General features: G+C 43.4%; 1 protein-coding gene across 1 annotated transcript in view; it reads left to right on the forward strand.

The window, feature by feature from the left end:
* ngfrb (nerve growth factor receptor b) overlaps positions 1–18,251 on the forward strand; it is a 34,458-nt gene extending 16,207 nt beyond the window's left edge. Inside the window, exons 4-6 of the mRNA XM_084079000.1 lie at positions 8,716–8,950; positions 12,115–12,275; positions 14,492–18,251. Coding sequence (XP_083935126.1) covers positions 8,716–8,950; positions 12,115–12,275; positions 14,492–14,835 — 740 coding nt within the window. The 3' untranslated portion in view covers positions 14,836–18,251. The remainder of the gene's footprint in view (positions 1–8,715; positions 8,951–12,114; positions 12,276–14,491) is intronic.
* Positions 18,252–19,701: the final 1,450 nt, after the last annotated feature.

Consider the following 19,701-nt stretch of genomic DNA (forward strand, 5'->3'; position numbering starts at 1 on the left):
GTATTCTTAGCACTCTAAATACTCAACCACTTAAGTTACCCTGTTGTTTGTTGACAAAGGTTCATGCCACTTACTCTCCAACCTTACACACAAGTTGCTCTGGATAAGAGCATCTGCTAAATGCCTAAATTGTAAACAGTCATGGGTTGAATTAGAAGCCCTGATGTTGTGAGTAGGTCTACAGTATGTGCCTGAAGTACATTATGAGGTCAGCCCCCTAACTAGCAGAGCCCCCACATCATCTGATTGATTCCACTTGTGACACTGTGTGGCTTCAGATGAAACGGGACAACAAAATGCTCAGGGAGGACACAGGAAGGTTCTCTCAGAGGAGATAAGATCTGCAAAAGAGCCATGAGTCATTCACTGAAAGTTCAGATGACCTGCTCTCTTCAGGACAAATTTGAATCCAACCAAGCGCCTCCAGGCATGATGGCTCACAGACCACAGTATTTTGGCCTCATCGTCATATGTTATTCCTCTCTCTAACTCAATCACAAGCTCTTTATATCTAATGTAATCTTTTTGAAAATGCACATGGTTTATCAGTACTTACAAATCTGTGGCGCAGCCAGACGTCCACATCCATTAGCGCTATGGAGTGAGCAATGCAGCCCCAGAGGCTAAATGCGGCCAGAACACAGTCAGCAGGGTGGAGAGCGAGAGAACTCAGAGACTGAGATGAGCACTGCCTGAATATGGACAAGTTCTAACTTGATTGACTTTTGTTCAACATAATGAGGAGGACTGGAAAGTCTTCTCAACAGTACAGTGGGCTATATCTTCTAAATGGGATGTTGACCTCATGGATGTCTTTGCCGTTACCATTTTGTAGGAGGTGAGGAGGATAAACAAACACTGACCAATTCACAATTAGCATCTTTTTGCCATGTTGAGTTTTCCCTTGCGATAACGACCACTTTGCACCCCACGGTGATGATGTTGGCTCTAGCGATATATCTTCGCTCAAAATCCAATTTCCTGATGCGCTACCAGAGGGATTAGTGTTTTGTTATCTGTTATGCGAGAAGAAGAACTCACTATACTCATCCCCCCCACAGTGCTACCCAAGCGGCCTAATACAGAACAGACTGTGTGAGGCTAGACCCTCAGAGCCGACAAGAGGTTCTAAAGCCGATGCTTATCTACAGAAAGTGCGATATGACTTCCACTCTGCTGCAGGCCACCAAGCAAGGTCAGAGGTCGGAGGTTGTGAGAAGCTTGTACGTGGCGGGGTCTTTGTCAGACGGTAGGTCAATGTGGGATTCCCACGGGGACGTGCACAGAATAACATGGCATAATCCTCACAATCCCTTCAGGGGTCAGAACAACACTGGAGCAAGTGAAGTTGATTAATAGCAGTGGTCTTATTAAGCACGCCTCAAAGGAACCTCCACCGTGCCGTTATAAATCAACACAGACACGCTGTTGGTACTGTAGGGTGGATATGATTAACCCTGATCGTCAGCGGAGGGCACTGCTACGAAAACAGAGGATGGGGCGTGAAATTGGCGTGTAATATGGCTGATAACAGGATTGCTTGAAAGGTGTGTCGTGTTCGCACCTGTGGAGCACATGGTGTGTTGTGTTTGTGACGTGTGTGTTTAATGCCTGTGAAGTACATAGTGTATGTGTGACGTATACCACTGTGCATACATAGCAGGTGGCTAGCCATGCAAACACACAGCGGCAGGCCTCTCTCATGCGTAGCAAACCTTGAGTGAGCACTGCTGATGTTTGACAGAGTGCAGCAGACTGGGTGCTTTTATCACTCAGTGCCTTCAAGGTTAGATGGAAACCTACCTTCCCTCCCTGACCCTGTTCCTTGTTGAGATTGTACCCGGGACAGGGCTACATGTTCTTGACCCGATCCCTCCTTGCTGCAAGCTGGGATCTACTACGAATTCAGGGGCTGCAGGTTGACTTGTGCACTTGCAATTCAACACTCCAAAACACACTCCAAACAGTCCAAATGCATTATGCAAGCCCAAGTAAGGGGAAGTTCATGGGTTTATTGTGGACATGCCACGCAATACACACCTATGCAAACAAACACGTGTACGCGTGTGTGCGCGCACACACACACACACACACACACACACACACACACACACACACACACACACACACACACACACACACACACACACACACACACACACACACACACACACACACACACACACACACACACACACACACACACACACACACACACACACACACACACAGAGGCAGGGAGCAGGTTAAAGTCACTGGCTGATTGAACATGGCAGAATTGGAAGGATGAAGGTCAGGTGGGTGGGGTTCATAGGTGGATGGAGGCAGGGTGGTTGGGCCAAGTGCGTTTGGTTATTGAGCGGGGAGTTGAGGAGGAGGGAGGAAGGGCAGGAGCTGTTTCCTTCCTGTGTTTGGCTGACCTTAACGATTGACAGGCTGCCCTCCAGAAATCAGGAAGCAAGTCTGATCAGCTAACCAGCAACATACACATCACTCAAAGAGAGGGGACTTCAAACTAGGGGAAATCATAGGTAGAGGGGTGCCTGGTGGCTCTGCTAGTGCACAGACCATATGGCTCCTTGTCAGCGCGAGGACCCAGGTTAGAATCAGACTCCTGTCTTGTCTCGCCTCTCTCTCTGCCCTTGGGTTCCTGTTTCTCTTCGCTGACCTATCTGAAATAAAGCATTAAATATGGAAACAGAAATAAGAATATAAAATATATATAAATCCTCTATTGGAAAGAGGATTATGGTTACTAGGGTTGGGTTTAGAGGGAGAGAGGGGGCAAAAGAAAGAGAGGGAATGAGAGGGAAAGCTTGACAGGTTTGGCGCCAACATGCCAGTACAATACAATACAACACAACACACAACACGTGCATAGTCAGAGAGTCCGAAAAATGCAGAGAGAAATAGTGGGGAAATACCATCAACATTCCTGACTCCTGCAGTGTCCAAAACACGAGCACATCAACGGCTGTGACGACCCTCTGACCCAAGTGGCACAAAACTATTCTCTGTTTCTATATGCACAGTCACTCATTGTATAGCCATAGCCATAGCCCGGTCTGCCCTCTTTGACACCAACATCTACAGTCTCATATCAGTTCCACTGATGCTGGGCTCTTAAGGCCATGGATGACCTCCTCTCTATAACCCCTCGCTCCCTGGTCAATACAATGCCAGGCCTTGTGGTGGTAAAGACAGTTTTGAAGTCTCTCGCCTCTTCAACCCACGCGCACCCCCTCCAAACAACCCCCCATCCGCAAACAAGAATCGCCCTTTTATGGCAAATATCCCAATCTCCTGCAGAACTACCATTCTAGTGGAATTTGCCCCCTTGACATTGCGGCGGGAATTCGGGAGACGGGAGGTGCTTGGGTGCTGGTGATCCGCTCCGGTCCAAGGGGTGACCACAACACTTGTGCCAGCGCTCGTGCAGCCCATTCGCTGACGGTCGTCCCGGATTGAGAGCCAAGGTTTTGGGATTAATGAGTTGAATATTTGTTACTCTGACATGCCCCCCCCCATATGACCTCATTTTGGTGCTATGGGACAGAAAGCCAGCATTGTAACGTTTGCACAACTTTGCATCCTGTGCTGTGCCAGAGTACCATCGCTGAGCAAAGAAAGCTGTGTCCCATTAGTCTGCTACATCTGCACACAACTGTTAGTGAACATTTTACTGCAGTTGTGGTGCATTAACCATTTGAACCCTAGCGTCTGTATTCTGGGGCGAACATGCAATGACAATAGCAGATCCACAAGCTCACAACCCATCGCAATGTGAGCTTGTAGATCGGCTATTTTCGACGGAGAGATTTGGTGTAGAGGGAAAAAAAAGGTGCTGACCGAGTATCGAGCCCTGGGGGATGCGGGTCAACTAAGTATATACAGGGTTTAAGTGGTTAACCACTTTAAACCTGGCGTCCCTATTTTGGGCATGTCATTAAACAGTGGGTGGAAACATTTTTCTGCAAGCTCACAATGTTCCGTGATGCGATTTGTTGTACACTTGTAGATCGAAAACAGAGGAAAAAAGGAGAACGATTCATAACTCCTCACAGGACTCCTCAAGGAGGACATCAGAAAAATTGTGGGGCGAAAGATGGAGCATATGTATGGATGGATGGAGAGCTGTTGCAGCAGCATGTAGCAGAGAATGAGAGAGATGGACAGAGAGAACAGATGCTGAGAGAGAGCGTGTCCTGGTCGATAAAACCGATGGAGTTACTCCTCTCCACTCTCAGGTTTCTCTGGGTGACCTCTACGAGTGCCGATCACTTTCTGCCGCAGAGCAGGAACACATGCACCCCCCCCCCCCCCACACACACACACACACACACACACAGAAAACCCATGCACACACACACACACACAGACACGCCCACGAAGGAACACACCCATAACGAGTGCATACACACACGTATAGGGGTGTGTTCAGACGATAGCACGTGTGCAGAAAAATGAGACAGATCTCGGGCGGAAGGTAGGGAAAAAAGGGAGAGGCCAATGGGAGAGGGGATAAAGTATGAGAATCACGGATGGGATGCGTGTGAACAAAAGGGGAACAGTAATCGCGAACGTCTAAAAAGGGATCAAGAAAAACTAAGGCAACATGTCAGTGATAACCCACAATCATCCTTTCATGCTTCATCTGTATGCGCTCAACGATATAAATCCTCTCTAATGCCTGGTGTGTACTTCGTCATACGACAGTGTCCCACGGCGAAAATTGCAGATCTACAAGCTCACAGAGTGTCGCATCACCCTCGCTGGTAAGGATACTTCACGCTTCCAGGGCAGGTCTTGGCTCACGGCCCGGGCAACGGTTTTGGCAGTGCTCACACATAATGACATGTAATAATAAGAAACAAAACGCTACTTGTGCTGGAAACCCCTCCTTATGCCTCACACGTGTGAAGTCGGGGCAAAAGTATACGGTCGAGGCCGTCACCACAGGAGTAACACCTGTTGTCTGGAGTCTGCAAGAGGTTGGAATGCAAGATTTGGCTCAGGTGCAAATCTCACACACCCAACCCAACCCAAAGCATACATGCACGCAGGCATGCACGCAGGCATGCACGCAGGCACCCCCCCTCCCCCCCAAACACACACAGTAAATTCATCAGTGTTAATTTAATTCTGAAAGACTGTTTGGGTTAAATGCATACATACTTGAATGCATCTAAGTGCACCACACTTACAGTAGATACTACAAAGATATGATTAAGTTAAGCTACTGAGAAAGGACTCAGTTATTACTAGCAACATTACATTAGTCATTACTTTAAGGCATACTGTAAGTGTGCCAGGATATCCAGTAATACGTTAGTCATTAACAGATAAAGGACTATTCCAGTGATGTCCTGGATAGAATAGAATACCTAAACAAAAACGACTGGATGGCAAGCGGGCAAGGGCTATAATTGAGTCCATAGACTGTCATTTTGACAGGTTCCATGTCTTATATAATGATACACTATGTGATAACATAATGGGACACTACTGGTACGGTTTGACCAGGGGAACGCCCTCCACTCTTATCTGTAAGTGAGCAACCCTGCCTCTTTAGGCAGTGGTTCCCAAAAGGCATTTTGTGACAACATCACATTATTATTATTGCACTATATACTAACTAATTTAAATAAGAGTTTTTTCAGAAAATTTCAAAAACTGCTAAAATAGCAAATCTACAAGCTTGCATGTAGCAACGAATCTTGTTGTGAGCTTGTAGATCAGCTATTTTCACTATCTAACAATAAATGTGCGACATCGTCTGTGCGTCCGTCTCTAGTTCATGTTTCTCGAGAATCGTCCGACCGACCGACTCCAAACATGGCGTGCATTTCACCGACGACCCGAGGGAGTCGACTATTTTCTTAGCGATTATTCTAAACATCGATTATTAATCAATTATTCTATCAAATTATTGATTATCGATTATTTTTTATAATCAATTAACTCAATTACTTGGATTGACTGTTGCACCCCTACTCCAGAGTCTAGAAACCTCAAGCAACCTCCTCTTGGCTCATTGGAAATAAGCTGAGCTCAGCAGTGTCCTAGAAGGTCACTCCCTCTGAGACCAGCATGGACTGCCAGAGCACTTTGAAACTCTGCTCTAAATGTTCATCACAGACAGACAGACAGACAGGCAGACAGACAGACAGGCAGATAGATAGACCTACAAAAGGCGGATAGACGGTGATGAAGTAGACTGGGTGAAAAAAAAAAGATCAGAGAGAAAAAAAAGCAAAAAACAGGTAGTCTTCCACAACGAAGGAGGAAGGAAGACAAAGAAGGAAGGACGGACAGTGAAAATGGGAGGGGGTACATTCTCAGAGCTAAATTAACACCCAGGATTTTACTGTGTAGGAGTGAGAAAATGAGATCGGGGAATGTAAAAAAAGGAAAGAAAAAGGAGATGTTATATCCTGATAGAGAATTGGTGGGGGGGGGGTGCATTTGCGCTGGACAAAGAAGATCTCTGTCACTGAATGGTATCTGGTATCCTTTCTAGTGGGGATGGAGGGATGGAAATAGGGGGTGAAAAGAGACACAGGAGCCAGGATGAGGGAGGGAGGGGTCCGGACGGGTGGGTGGGCCGATAGTAACGAGGTCGGGTGGTGGTGGTGGGGGGCTGGATATCATTACATTAGCAGGAGAGAAGCGAGCTGCAAATGGGCCCATTTTCTGTCATCCATACGCAAACTACGGTTACAGCAAGTCATCAGAGTAGTTGAGTTAATATCAGATGTCTTAGACGTCATTTATCTAACTATTTTAGCCTGCTAGCAGATAATAAAAAATATATACAAAACTGAACATAATCAAATAATCCAGGTATTTAGTGATGAAGACAATGGAGAAAAGTGCGACTGTAAGTGTGTGTGTGTGTGTGTGTGTGTGTGTGTGTGTGTGTGTGTGTGTGTGTGTGTGTGTGTGTGTGTGTGTGTGCGCGCACGCGTGCGTGCGTGCGTGCGTGCGTGCGTGCGTTGCCAGAGCCAACCATTTGTGAATAAGCTGTGTTTTGCTGAATGAGCTGTATGCACCACTTGACTGCGCCCCATCGCGGTTCATTGAACTCAGCAGGGGGGCAGGGCAGACACAGTGGAGAGCACTCGCAAGTAAATTTGCAGTTTTGTTGCAGACAAACAGGCAAGGTCACACAAAGTGTCAGCTGGGGACACCCTTTCATCCAACAAACAGTTAAAAACAAGTTGTTAAAGACGTATGAGACGCTCAGCACATCAATCACTGCTGACTAAGAACAAAGCAGTTTATGTGCAGGCGTGCCTAACTTCACAATAAGCTGTAGAGAACTTAAGTTAACTACAGTGCAACATCTTTCCTCTCCGTGCAAAAGGGTAATACAACACCGGTCTCAAGTAGTATGGTTGGTAAAACATCTAGAAAGATCAATGCCTGTGCAGTATATGGATTACAAATTATGTCCGCCCAGTATAATAACTTAATAAAGAAGGGCTAGTAATTGACATGGGTACAGTAAGTCAATTGTAAAGTACGTCTCATCAAAACTCCTTTAGATAAAAGCCCCTGACAACAGCAACTTGTCTAAGCAAGGTCTCGCTATAAATGTTTCACCACATGAGTGAAAAATGGATGCCTCATGCGCAGCAGCTCTCTTGAGGTATTTAGAGCCCTCTGAGCCCAACAGGATGATTTCCTGTTGATGATGTGAGTAACTGTAAGTAAATGACAGGCGGGGATAGGTTTCCACATCCGAGCCGAACAGGGAACATGTCTGCTTGGCGGTAATGGTCGGGTAGAGTGGGCAAAGAGTGGATGGACAACCGGGCTCTTACCCCTGTTAATGACTCCACAGGGAGTATGGAAAATGACCTGCTGTAAGATGGAGTGTGTGTGTTTGTGTATGTGTGTATACAGTACATACACGTATATATACACATTATGCAGTGTATAATGTGTGTTTGTGGTTAAGGTGGCCTATCCTCTATTGGGTTTTGAAAATGGACTCGTCGAGGTACATAAGCAGTAGAAGTGTGGGGAAAGACAAGATGGGGGTTGGGGCGTTTTAGCTGCAGGGTGGTCAGTCTGTCAGGCCTAATGCAATTATGCACGACGTTCATGCCCACTTTTTCTACCCTTGGGGTCCAACCACCGCTTAAGGTCCCAAGATCTCCCCAAAGGCAGGGTATCGGAGAATACACAGTATGTTTCTCCATCTGCTACTGCTACTTAAAGAAGGGGCAAATTGTGCGTGAAGGGGGGGGGGGGGGGGGGGGGGGGTAGTAGTGTTTGACCAGCAGTTCACCCGCTGGTGAAAGAAGTACATGACATCCTTTCTGCTTTTGCTGAGCTACTTGGGAAAAGCACTTACTGACTGTATACAGTACCTCTCAGCTGCTTCAGTGAAGCAGCTTAATAGCCATAAAAAAAAGAAGAGTAGTAAGGAAAGGAGTATCCAGGTGTGAGTGTGAAAAAGAGGAATGTGAAAAAGCCTTATTGGTAAATGTTTTTCTCAAGTCTCAAAACATTGCTAGTTGTGTTTTAGATGCCTGTTCAGTTATGCTTCAGGTATAGCAAGGTTTGTAGTTAGAGATCTGATTGACAATGTGCCATCAACAATAAATACAAAATCTTCAGTGTCCTTTGACAAGACAATTTTAATATTACGGTATCATTTGTTGCTAAAACCTCATACAATTCTCCTTCTATCCTACTCTGTCTCAGGTCTGTACACTCCTCCTGCCCCCACCCCCTCCGGGGAGCCTTGCTTCTCCTGCTATGATGACCTTCCGCCAGACGCCCCTCCACCAGATGGCCCCACAGACAGCACTCCCACCACGACCGACGGCGACTCCCCCAAATTGATCTACCAGGGTCTGAATGATAAACTCATCCCCATCTACTGCTCCATTCTGGCAGCTGTGGTGGTTGGCCTGGTGGCCTTCATCATCTTCAAAAGGTGAGGAAGATGATGGATGGAACAGATTCAAGGGATAGTTTGGTTTTGAAAAAGCTTTAGAACATTTTGTATATGTATTTGGCCTGGATCAGTTATATGTTATTATCCTTTATTTCTGCAGCTGTAAGAATTGGGACCCAAGTTTTGTTTCTTAAAATAAGTACAGTGGGTTAAACATGTAATGAAAGAAAAACAGAATCAACAGCCGTGAGGAACTGGCATGGAATTTTCAAGACATGACAAATTCATATGAGCAAGCAAAGCCAATCTTATTTAGAAATTCAGCTGTTTCATATTTAATGAAATCATCTGTCCTTTTTCTGAGTGAGAGCACAAGCCTTTCCCTCTGGTCCTGGGGATCGAACTATGGCCTGTATTATCCACTAATGGTGCATCCACAGTTCCATGTTCCTTTAAACGTTTACATGCAGATTCTACTCCCCGTTTCAATATTGAATGTGTGTTTATCTAACAATGTTGTACTACTAGACTAGTGTTGGTCCACAAAAACACATGAGCATCAAAACAAACAGATCAAAGCACAACTCGATGAATATTAAAGGTGACAGCAGTCTTTAAATATTCAGGTTGAAAGATTGTTCATTGAGCAATTCAGTACTATACAGTAACTTGGACACCCATTATTGTATGAGGAGTATTGCAAGGATGGCTGACTGTCATTACTCAAAACGACTTATATCTTTTTTGCTTCCTTTACATAGTGTAATAGAGATACATGATGTTGCAATTGTGTGGTTGTCACCTACCACGCCCCATGTTTTCTTTATTTCTATTAATGGTCACATTAGGACGACATAATTATTTCAACGAAAGCCTTCATTGATTGTTTGTACTTGTAGTGGTAAATACTTATATAAAAGAGAAATATAGACAGGTTGAAATCCTATGATACAGTCAGGAGGCCTCCATATGGTTCAGTACGTGAGTAAATGTACTTAGTTACTTTACACCACTGTTATACAGATGTTTCTACTTAGGTCAGCATGACTTAGCAACACTCAGAGCGTCTGCAAAGGCAGTGGAAAGTTCTAGAAGCAGGGTTTGTACCGTAAGTTCCCAGAAATGAGATGATCAATGTGTTATTTGTTATACATATACAATGTTATTGTGTTGTTGCGCAAGAAGAATTGCAACATCGGGTCCTATAAATGTGAGGAGAGGGTTATTGAGGAGTTCTGCAAAAGAGTCGGAGGATGAGAGGGAGGTGGTAGTTGAACTATGAGGGCTACAGAGCTGACTGCCTGCTAACTGCTATGCTGTAACATGCCGGCACCCAAATAAAGAGATGATGATTGAAGATCTGCCTGGACTAAGTCAGGACTGTCTTTCCATCTATCCATGCACCTGGTGCTAGAATATCCTAGTCTACAGATATCCCCTTCATACTCTTGGCAGAGCCTCCTACCAAAAAGTGAAAAGATGGATACGGTATCTACAAAGGATGTAACAATGCTCTTTTTAAGTACTTATTCTAGTTTCGAGTCTCTTGTTCACCACATGCATTTGCACTCATGCATGGACTTCGCACTATGGAATATAAATTAGCCTTTAGCAGTAAAGTTGTGAATGCAGCAGTGCACAGTGTACATGACAATGAATAAATACTGCTACTGTTGGATGTTTCTGATCTGGTGGAGCAGAATGGAGCCCCACAGCTCAAAACATGCTGTGTTTGCGTTAGAGCAGCCGTGACTGTTTAATTTCAAACAGACTTTTGGTAATCAAAAGATTGATGTAATGACCAGATAAACTACCACTCGTGTAGGCCAATTATACTAATTGAAAAAAAAGCAGATGTGCCTCTCCTCACATTTATAGGACCCGTTGTAAACGCATGACCTGACCACATCTGAAAATATCCCCATCTACAAGCTCACAATGCATCGCATCACAATGCGTTGAACTTGTAGATCTGCTATATTCAATGTGCGACATTGTCATACAATGGAGTATTCGTATCATGAACTCTGCAGTATCGCAAATCTTACCAAATTATGGATTATCTACCGTACATTCTTCACCAATCCCAGAATGTATTTACTAGAAATTCAATATTTTGTAATAAGGTCTAGGAGGTGAAAGCTAATAGGTCACAAGTTCATGTCTTCATGCTGATTTGCTGCTACTTGTTAAGAGTTCAACTTAACTGTTGTTTGCTAGAACATGCTGTGTGTGGCCAACAATCCATCAACCACTGGCATTCAAATTGGCAGATTGACAGGTTGAGGTAGCTTGAAGACAGGAGGTGCAAGTGTGGACTATTACATTGATTGAATATCAAATAGAACAGACACATTTGTTTTGAACTTGGGTGTATACAGTAAAGTTGCTACACCATTTTGAGTGCATTATAAATTAGGGTGATTAAAGCTACAATCTGTGAGTTGTACATCCATTGTCTCACTGTCTCAACAGAAAGAGGTATAAGCGCATCTAATGTCCAATCTGATGCGCCGTCTGCTTCAAATAAATGTACTGACATTATCAATCAGCAGTTGGTGCCCTATCCGATACCAGGGCCGGAATTAGGGAGTTGGGAGAAAACCTCCAACATACTGCAGATGTGCTAGTTGTCTACCATGCAGATTGGTTAACAATCAAGTACGACATAATGTTTTATTCTGTAAAATAAGTCCAGCATGTTTCTTTATGTTTACTTGCAATTCTATATACTCTTTTCATCTAGGTCACACTAGTGGCGACCAAAACGACCAAGTGTGGCCAGCTACATTGCTGCCCAGTTATTTCTCAAGCCACACCACGCATATGAAAAGGGTAGGGTTAATAAAAAGCACTGAGAACTGGTTAACGGCAAGAATGTTTTCTTCTTCCTTTTACGGGAACAGAGCAGGAATTGTGGGGAGCGGGAAGGGGAGTGGAAATGGTGAAACAAAAACATGATTGTTTGATGCTTCACGACAATCATGCTTTACGTGTCACTGGAGCGCTGAAAAAAAGTTGAATCCAGCTCAACTTTTTTTTTGGTAGCACGTGACACCCATCACGTAGCGACAAGTGCTGGCCGTCAGTTTGTAGCTTCATGTCGCTGGCTTCCGTTGAAAATGACTTGTGGCCTGTTGCTTTATCACCGCCTAGTGTGAACACTAGTTTCAGGATATTGCTTTTCTTTTCTTTTTGTCCAGATGGAACAGCTGTAAGCAAAATAAACAGGGCGCCAACAACTGTACAGCCAATCAGAACCAGACACCATCACCTGAGGCCGAGAAGCTGCACAGTGACAGTGGGATATCTGTGGACAGCCAAAGCCTACAGGAGCAACAGGGACAGACCCAGGCACAGACAGGTAACACATGCACACACACACACACACACACACACACACACACACACACACACACACACACACACACACACACACACACACACACACACACAAAGGTATTATAGTATTGCATGTCATAATAATAATAATAAGTCTGCTATTTTGGTCGAACCCGAGCTCCAGAGCTGCTCTAAATATGTTTGATGGATAGTGAGTTTGAACCAAAGACACTTTTTTGGATACCATATGTACACATTATCAGCACCCTGCCGTGTCAGTTGACAGGAAACTATTTCCCCGCAGGAGTGAGGTGTCTTGTCAACACTTTGAGTACAACCTCTCAAACAGGCAACGGTAACAACTCCTGACAGTGCAACAATGTGTTTGTTGGCTGCATGCACTCCTTTGGAGTCATGCCCTGTCAAACCAGTTTGTGAGAATTTCGAGGCCTTTAAAGCCTCATGCTATGAGGCTTCGCTGAGACACATGATTCCGTAGTTATTGCATCCTCCTTTCTAAAGATGTACTCTACGTGCACAGGGAATTGCAATGAAAAGGAAACATAACAACAACAGCAGAAGGCACGAGGAGAACTTGTGAAGGCATGAGGAAATATGTGATGCCATGAAGAAAGAGTGTCTTTCTTATCATTATAATTTGAATGTGGTCTGTCAGTGGTGGGCCTGGGCCACACCCAATCTCTAAATTGTTCATAGCTTCTCCAACAGAGAAATGTTCAAACTTTAGACATTAATACAGTGGTGCCTTTGGCTTGGCCGGGCGCTCTAACGGACATAATTGTTCTGTGTTTGTGGGTGGGATAACCGATGAGGGGTTATATTCCTGCTGACTGGTGGGGGAGGGGCCTGTTCAGCGGAGGATAGCAGGGGGATACCGTGAACCTCTGCATGACTTAGGTTCTCCGGGACTGCATGTTTCGTGGAGGATGCATGTGGTAGTCTACACCACTGGTTTTCAAACTTGTTGCGCCCAAGGCACACCTGTATTCATAGCAAAAAATAGCGGATCTACAAGCTCATCGTGACATGCTGTGAGCTGAATATCTGTGAAAATAATGTTGTTTTTTTTGCACTTGATTTTTATGTCCATTTTTATACATTCTGTTATCACATTATATGGACATACGTACATACACAAAACAAAAACAGACAAAAACTAAAATAAAAATTGCATCACACATTCAACATCATCAGACACATCAAAGAAAAACTTACAAAGGCATCACAGACACAAGCAACCAAAGATCATTATTCTAACAACACCAATCGTCCATACATGACCTTAAGGACACTCCGGTCAATATCGCAAGGACAGGCAACCAGGCCTTTCAATCAACTCCCGCCCATCGACATTAAGGGGGGACCATATCCCCAATCAGTCTGGGCAGCTGCAGTACTACCGGTGTCCATCTGATATCGAAATCCTCTGTCCTCATATGTAGTCTAGCTGTAATGTTTTCCATCAGATATATGCTTTTTAGCTTCTCCCTCCATTGCTGGATAGTTGGTGGCTTTACATTCCCCCTGGAATCTCACAAAAAGTATAAAGAACGCAGGCTCAAAAGGAATGTCAACTCCAATAATTTGTTTAATCTCCCCTTGAATTACCCTCCAAAATTTAAGTATGTTATTAATTAACACATTGGGTGCCAAAACCGTATATATACGTTTTTTCAAAAAGTCACGTTGAGTGCCAAAACCGTATATATACGGTTTTTGAAGAAAAACATTTTTTTCCTTCACAGCACCAGGAGATATCATTTTCCGAAGATTTAGACTCCAATCCACTTCCTGGTTAACTTATGACTTCAAAAGCCTGTATCTCGGCTCCTCAAAAATGGTTAAAAATCCTGGCACTCAGTGTACTCTGTTTTTAAAAAAACCTGGCACCCAATGCTTTAACATAAATTAAAAAAGGTTAATATATATTATTTTTATTAGGGTGTGAAATTTGTCTCTGTATTGGGAAATCAGTGTGCACAAGCTGCTGATATAGCACATTAAAAAAATATTCATCATTTTGTTGTATAGTTATTATTTTAGTTAGTATTATTGAAATAATGTGTGGTTTGGGAACCACTGGTCTACACCATCCCCAGACCAACAGTGAGGGGATTGGCAGTGACAGGGACCAAAGCACACATGGAGAATTGGCAGCAAATAAATCAAACAAAACAGGAAAATAACAGTGTTTTTTCCCCTTTAATTTCCCTGCAGTGGTGACTGTAGATGAGGAGCCATGCCTCCTCCTTCCTCTCCACACCAGAGAGGTGGTAGAGAAGCTCCTATACAGGGGCTGCGACGGAGACATGCCCGACCATATGGAAGACAGCGACTGGTGCAACCTGGCAGGCCTCCTGGGCTACGAGGAGGAGCGGATCGCCACCTTCCGGCAGGAGGAGCATCCGGTGCGTGCGCTGCTCTCCGATTGGGCGAGCAAGGACTGCGCCAGCATGGACACGCTGTGCACGGCACTGCGCAAGATCAACCGCGATGACATTGCCCAGAGTCTGGTGCTCAGTCCCAGCACAGCAAAGCCCACTGCCACATCTGTAGTGTGATTCGTTGCAAGCGAGTGATCACTTAAGTCCAACTTCACTCGCCTCACTGCAGATAATATTGACACGTTACAACTATTTGATGACTAAGCTCTTCCTTCATTTAGTCGTCAGCTACGCTAATGACAAACAACACCGATTCCAAATCATCCATGTGAACATTAAGCAAGGGATAAAAGTAGGGCATGTGAGAAATTACACCAATGCTATGAATTCCCACCTAGTCACATCCAGTGCTTAACTGAACTCAAAACCCAATGCCTTTACTCCAGGCTCATTAGGATGTGATCAGAGCCATTGGTTTCCAGTGTAAATTCAAACCATGGCAAAACACAAAGACAAAAGGCTATGTCTCTGTCAACACCCTGTGAGGTCTGAGATGGTCCTGTAATCATTCCAGTGTGAGCTTGGATGTTCGACTGGGTTTCGCACCCAATTCATCATTCTCTGACTTACAAAATACTCACCCTGAGGTAACAATGAGCAGTCAAAATAACAATGATTTCGCTCTCTTTTACCTGAACTAATCGAAAAAAATGCTCCATCCTTTTTTGTTGCATAATTTGATCGTTCCTTTTCTTCGCTTCACCATTCTTGCTTCTCCGACACACACACACACACACACACACACACACACACACACACACACACACACACACACACACACACACACACACACACACACACACACACACACACACACACACACACACACACACACACACACACACACACACACACACACACACACACACACACACATTTTATTGCATTAATTATGTCCTACACGACCAAAGAGTAAACTTCTCAAGACTGTGTTGCAGCTACTTTGTCTGTATGCCATATTATTATGAAACTGGAAAGTTGTGGCTTGTGTGCGCCTGTACTAACTGTTTACTACTAGAAGACCACTTCTATCACTGTAACAACTTCAGCAAGGATGCTTGAAATGGATTAACTCATCATTACCAAAATTTGATCCGAGGATCCAGGATTTTAGAATATTTCTTGTATGACATTCGAGTTATTTAGCTGACACCTCTGTCCGGACTCCAGAGTGACTTAGGATGACGGAACGACAAAGTATCGGTTCAGTGTGTTTGTTCAAGAACACATGTTCAAAGTCGATGTACACATACTGACTGTTGGGATGAGCCTGTGAACGTCCAGACCGCCCCGTTCTCTGTTTCGGATGAACCCGTTAATCCACAAATCCAGCTATTCAACACTGTTTTAAAACAATTACTGTCACCTCTGCCTTTCTTCCCCGACAAGTGCTATATGAACTGCTAACTGGATTTTGCCAACTAGGTGGTCTGTGTGGCAGGTCATTAAGACTAAGGCAACTCGACTCCATTCTATGTGCTCAGGCTTATCTACATAACACAGGAGCTCCCACACAGGGGCCTTTACTCTGACCCAGATAGACAAGGACATGGAATTCAAAACTCACTCAGTAACAACCGCGTATCTGTACATAGACAGACATATATGCACACACACACACACACACACACACACACACACACACACACACACACACACACACACACACACACACACACACACACACACACACACACACACACACACACACACACACACACACACACACACACACACACACACACACACACACACAAAGAGGTATGTAACCATGCATGCATGTACTGTACACAGGCATACACTCGCAGATCTAAATGCATTTCATGAATGCATAAACACGCTCATGCGCATATTAAGACACAGAACTTCACTCAAGGAAGACAACCATATTTAGAGCACTCTAACAAGGGACCATATACTGTTTAATCATATGCTTAAAAAGCCAGTGTAAAGATGACATGGGGGCTTGTTGAAAACATTATTTGCAATGCGTGTTCTGGGTGGCGAAGTGCTACCTTAGTAGTCAAGTCAACACCATATACAGTAGTAGCTACTGTAACATCTCATACTCAACCAGTGCACTAAATAGTTTTCAAAACACACAGTAAGTAAACATACATGTTACTGTACTTGGTCATGGAACAAAATTCCATGGTTTTCTATGTTTGTTTTTTTGTTTGTTTTATTTGCTTAATTTCTCAGGGTATCTTGAGTGTCTCTGTGACTGATTATATGTTGCTTTTATACGTCATGCCTTTTTATTTGTAGTTGAGGCGTGGACAATCTAGATAATATTATGTTTTTACACAGCAAAGAAGAGTGCTAATTTATCTCTGAGAGTGTACACATACTGTATTTACACTTTCACAGTTAAACACTCAGGGTTTTGCTGTGCAGTTGTTCAGGTAGACACGCTGCCTTATGGAGAGGGCATTTAATCCAGGCAGTGATTTTGCGACTGACAATCCTTCAGACAGATGAATGAGAGAGGGAAGCGGGTTCGAGAAAAAGCAACGGGTGTCTAGTTTCCACATTGTTCCCAACAATGACCTCTGAATGAAAGGCAAGTCACAAGAGACAGGAGTCAAGGGATGTAGGATGTATTCAAACCAAGGGAAAGATGAAAAGAGTGAATTAGAAATTCAAAGGTTTTTTTTTAAGGCCAACTTAAATGTTTAAGTGATACTTCGAACCAGATGGTCGAACAATCTGTATTGAAAAACGCTTGAGTGTAAGCATGCATTCTCTTATTTATTGCTAGTTGTTACATTGTGTTGTGTTGCACATATTTGCGTTAAAATGCCAATGCATGCTCAATCAACATTGCAACTATTATAACATATAACTTATGCCATGCCATCTACAGAAAAGGACCAACTTTTCTTCCCCCTTAGTACAGTATGTATTGACAGATGTATTCCTATTTTCTATTTCTTTCCATGTTGTCTGCTTTCTGTGCAAACATTTGAAGTAAGAAATATTTTATTACATTGAACTAATTTACTGTATGTCACCAAGTCTATATCCTTTTATCTGGTAGTCCTGAGTACAATGTGTACCATTAGTCTACTGAGCTTGGGGCCGTAGCATAACAATGAATGAAGGTGTTTTCAACTCTATCCTTTAAAGTTTTTTTCTTCTTTTATTAATGGTTGTATCATTATAACAATTGTAAATGGTATTATTCTTTTATGTTTTTTTACAGAGCTAGATTGTAGCACTTAAAAGATTTTTAAGTAATGTGTCTATTCTGCATCACAAGTGCCTGGGACTTTTTCAGGCGTTCAATGATGTTGTACTCGTTTCGTTTTTTTTACTGTGTTCAGTTGCTTTTGTATTATCTGTGAATATGTTTTTTTCAGTTTATAGTTTTTAGAGCCTGGAATGTTTGTTATACTATAATACCTGTGACTTGGGACTTTCCTACAATGTACAAATGTTGTCCTGGTTTGCAAAAGGTTAGAAGGGTAAAACGGAGGGAAGTTTCATTACTGAGGAGGAGCTTGGTGCAATTAAAGAACTCAGCCATTCACCATAGTGTCAAGTGCATCAGCGGCTGTGGGTGAGTGAGGTGCGGAAGAGGCACACATGCAGGAAGAGTTGCATTCAAGACTATTCAGAACTGAGAGAGTTCCAGTCTTTTAGCTGGAAAAAACTGTCAAATAGCCACTCAAAAGGGCATAGGCAGTAGGAAAGCTCCATTTCCCCTCAGTGACATTGTGTTCATCAAAACACACATTTCATAACACTGGGTTTTGATTGTGCTACAGTATGCCTGTAACACTAAGGCAGAGAGACACAAACAAACAAGCGAAATGCTTTTATGTACCAGCAGTCATATACTGTACATAATTATATGAATATGTTCATATAAATATAAATAGACATAGTACACAGTCTAGATGCTATTTTTATGACGGCAAGGAGCTCAGTCTTCCAAAGTCATTCGTTGGAATTAAGGTGCAAGTTCTTAATCGTCTTGAATGCACTGAATAATTGCACCAGCAAGATGTCTTGCTGTCACTAATATGGGAGAGAAGGCTCTGGAGCGAGGGCCTTACAAACATGACTCATGAGGCCACTAACAAACTGTCTTTGTGTCACAATGTGACATACTGTAATCATGACCTATTAACTCAACCACTTGGAGGATGGAGGGCACGTGATACCAAGGTCATCAAATCCTATTTCTTTCTATTCTTTTTCTTTTTGACAGCAAAGGGCAGTTTGGTTCAATGGATGTGGACTGTTAAGTCATGACCATAATAATGACATTCCCTTACTGTATGTGACTTGGACCAATGGGTCGAACCCTTATGAGAATTTGTTGTTGTTGTTGTACAGAAAAAACTACGTCCTCAAGGTTAATCTCCCTGTCAGAAACTGTGACTGAATATATAGTTTTTTCCCCCCCAGACAGTATTGACTTAGTTTGATAGAAATGAGAAATTATGTTATGTACATTTGTTGACAAGATAATGAGGTACAGTTGATTCAACTGAAGGTGGGGAGTGATGACATTGCACTTGAAAATAATCATGTACGGTCATCAAATAAGCAGGGGTGGGGGGTAGGGGGGGGGGATCTGTGAGGATAGGAGAGATAATGTATAATAGCCCTGGTAGCTCAAACCGACTGATATGGTCCACCAGGACTAACTTGTACAGAACCGAGAAATACTAAATGTTCCTTGTATTTACTAATACATACGTGTATGCTGTATTATACTTATTGTGAATTTGCTAAATTCCTACATCAGATAAGCAGTAAAACTCAATAAGATAATAAAGGTCTTGAATCCACTTGTTTGCTGTATGGTAATACACACACAAACAGGCACATGGGGAAACATGGAATACGCTAACGCAATGACCATAATATACTCCTTGTGAGTCGTGAGGACCAGAGCTCCAATCTAACTCCCATCTCATCTCGCATGTCTTCCCTCTCACTGCTCTGGGTTTCCTTGTCTCTCTACACTCT

Source organism: Gymnoscopelus microlampas, assembly GCF_963454915.1.
Source record: "Gymnoscopelus microlampas genome assembly, chromosome: 14".
NCBI classification, from domain to species: domain Eukaryota; kingdom Metazoa; phylum Chordata; class Actinopteri; order Myctophiformes; family Myctophidae; genus Gymnoscopelus; species Gymnoscopelus microlampas.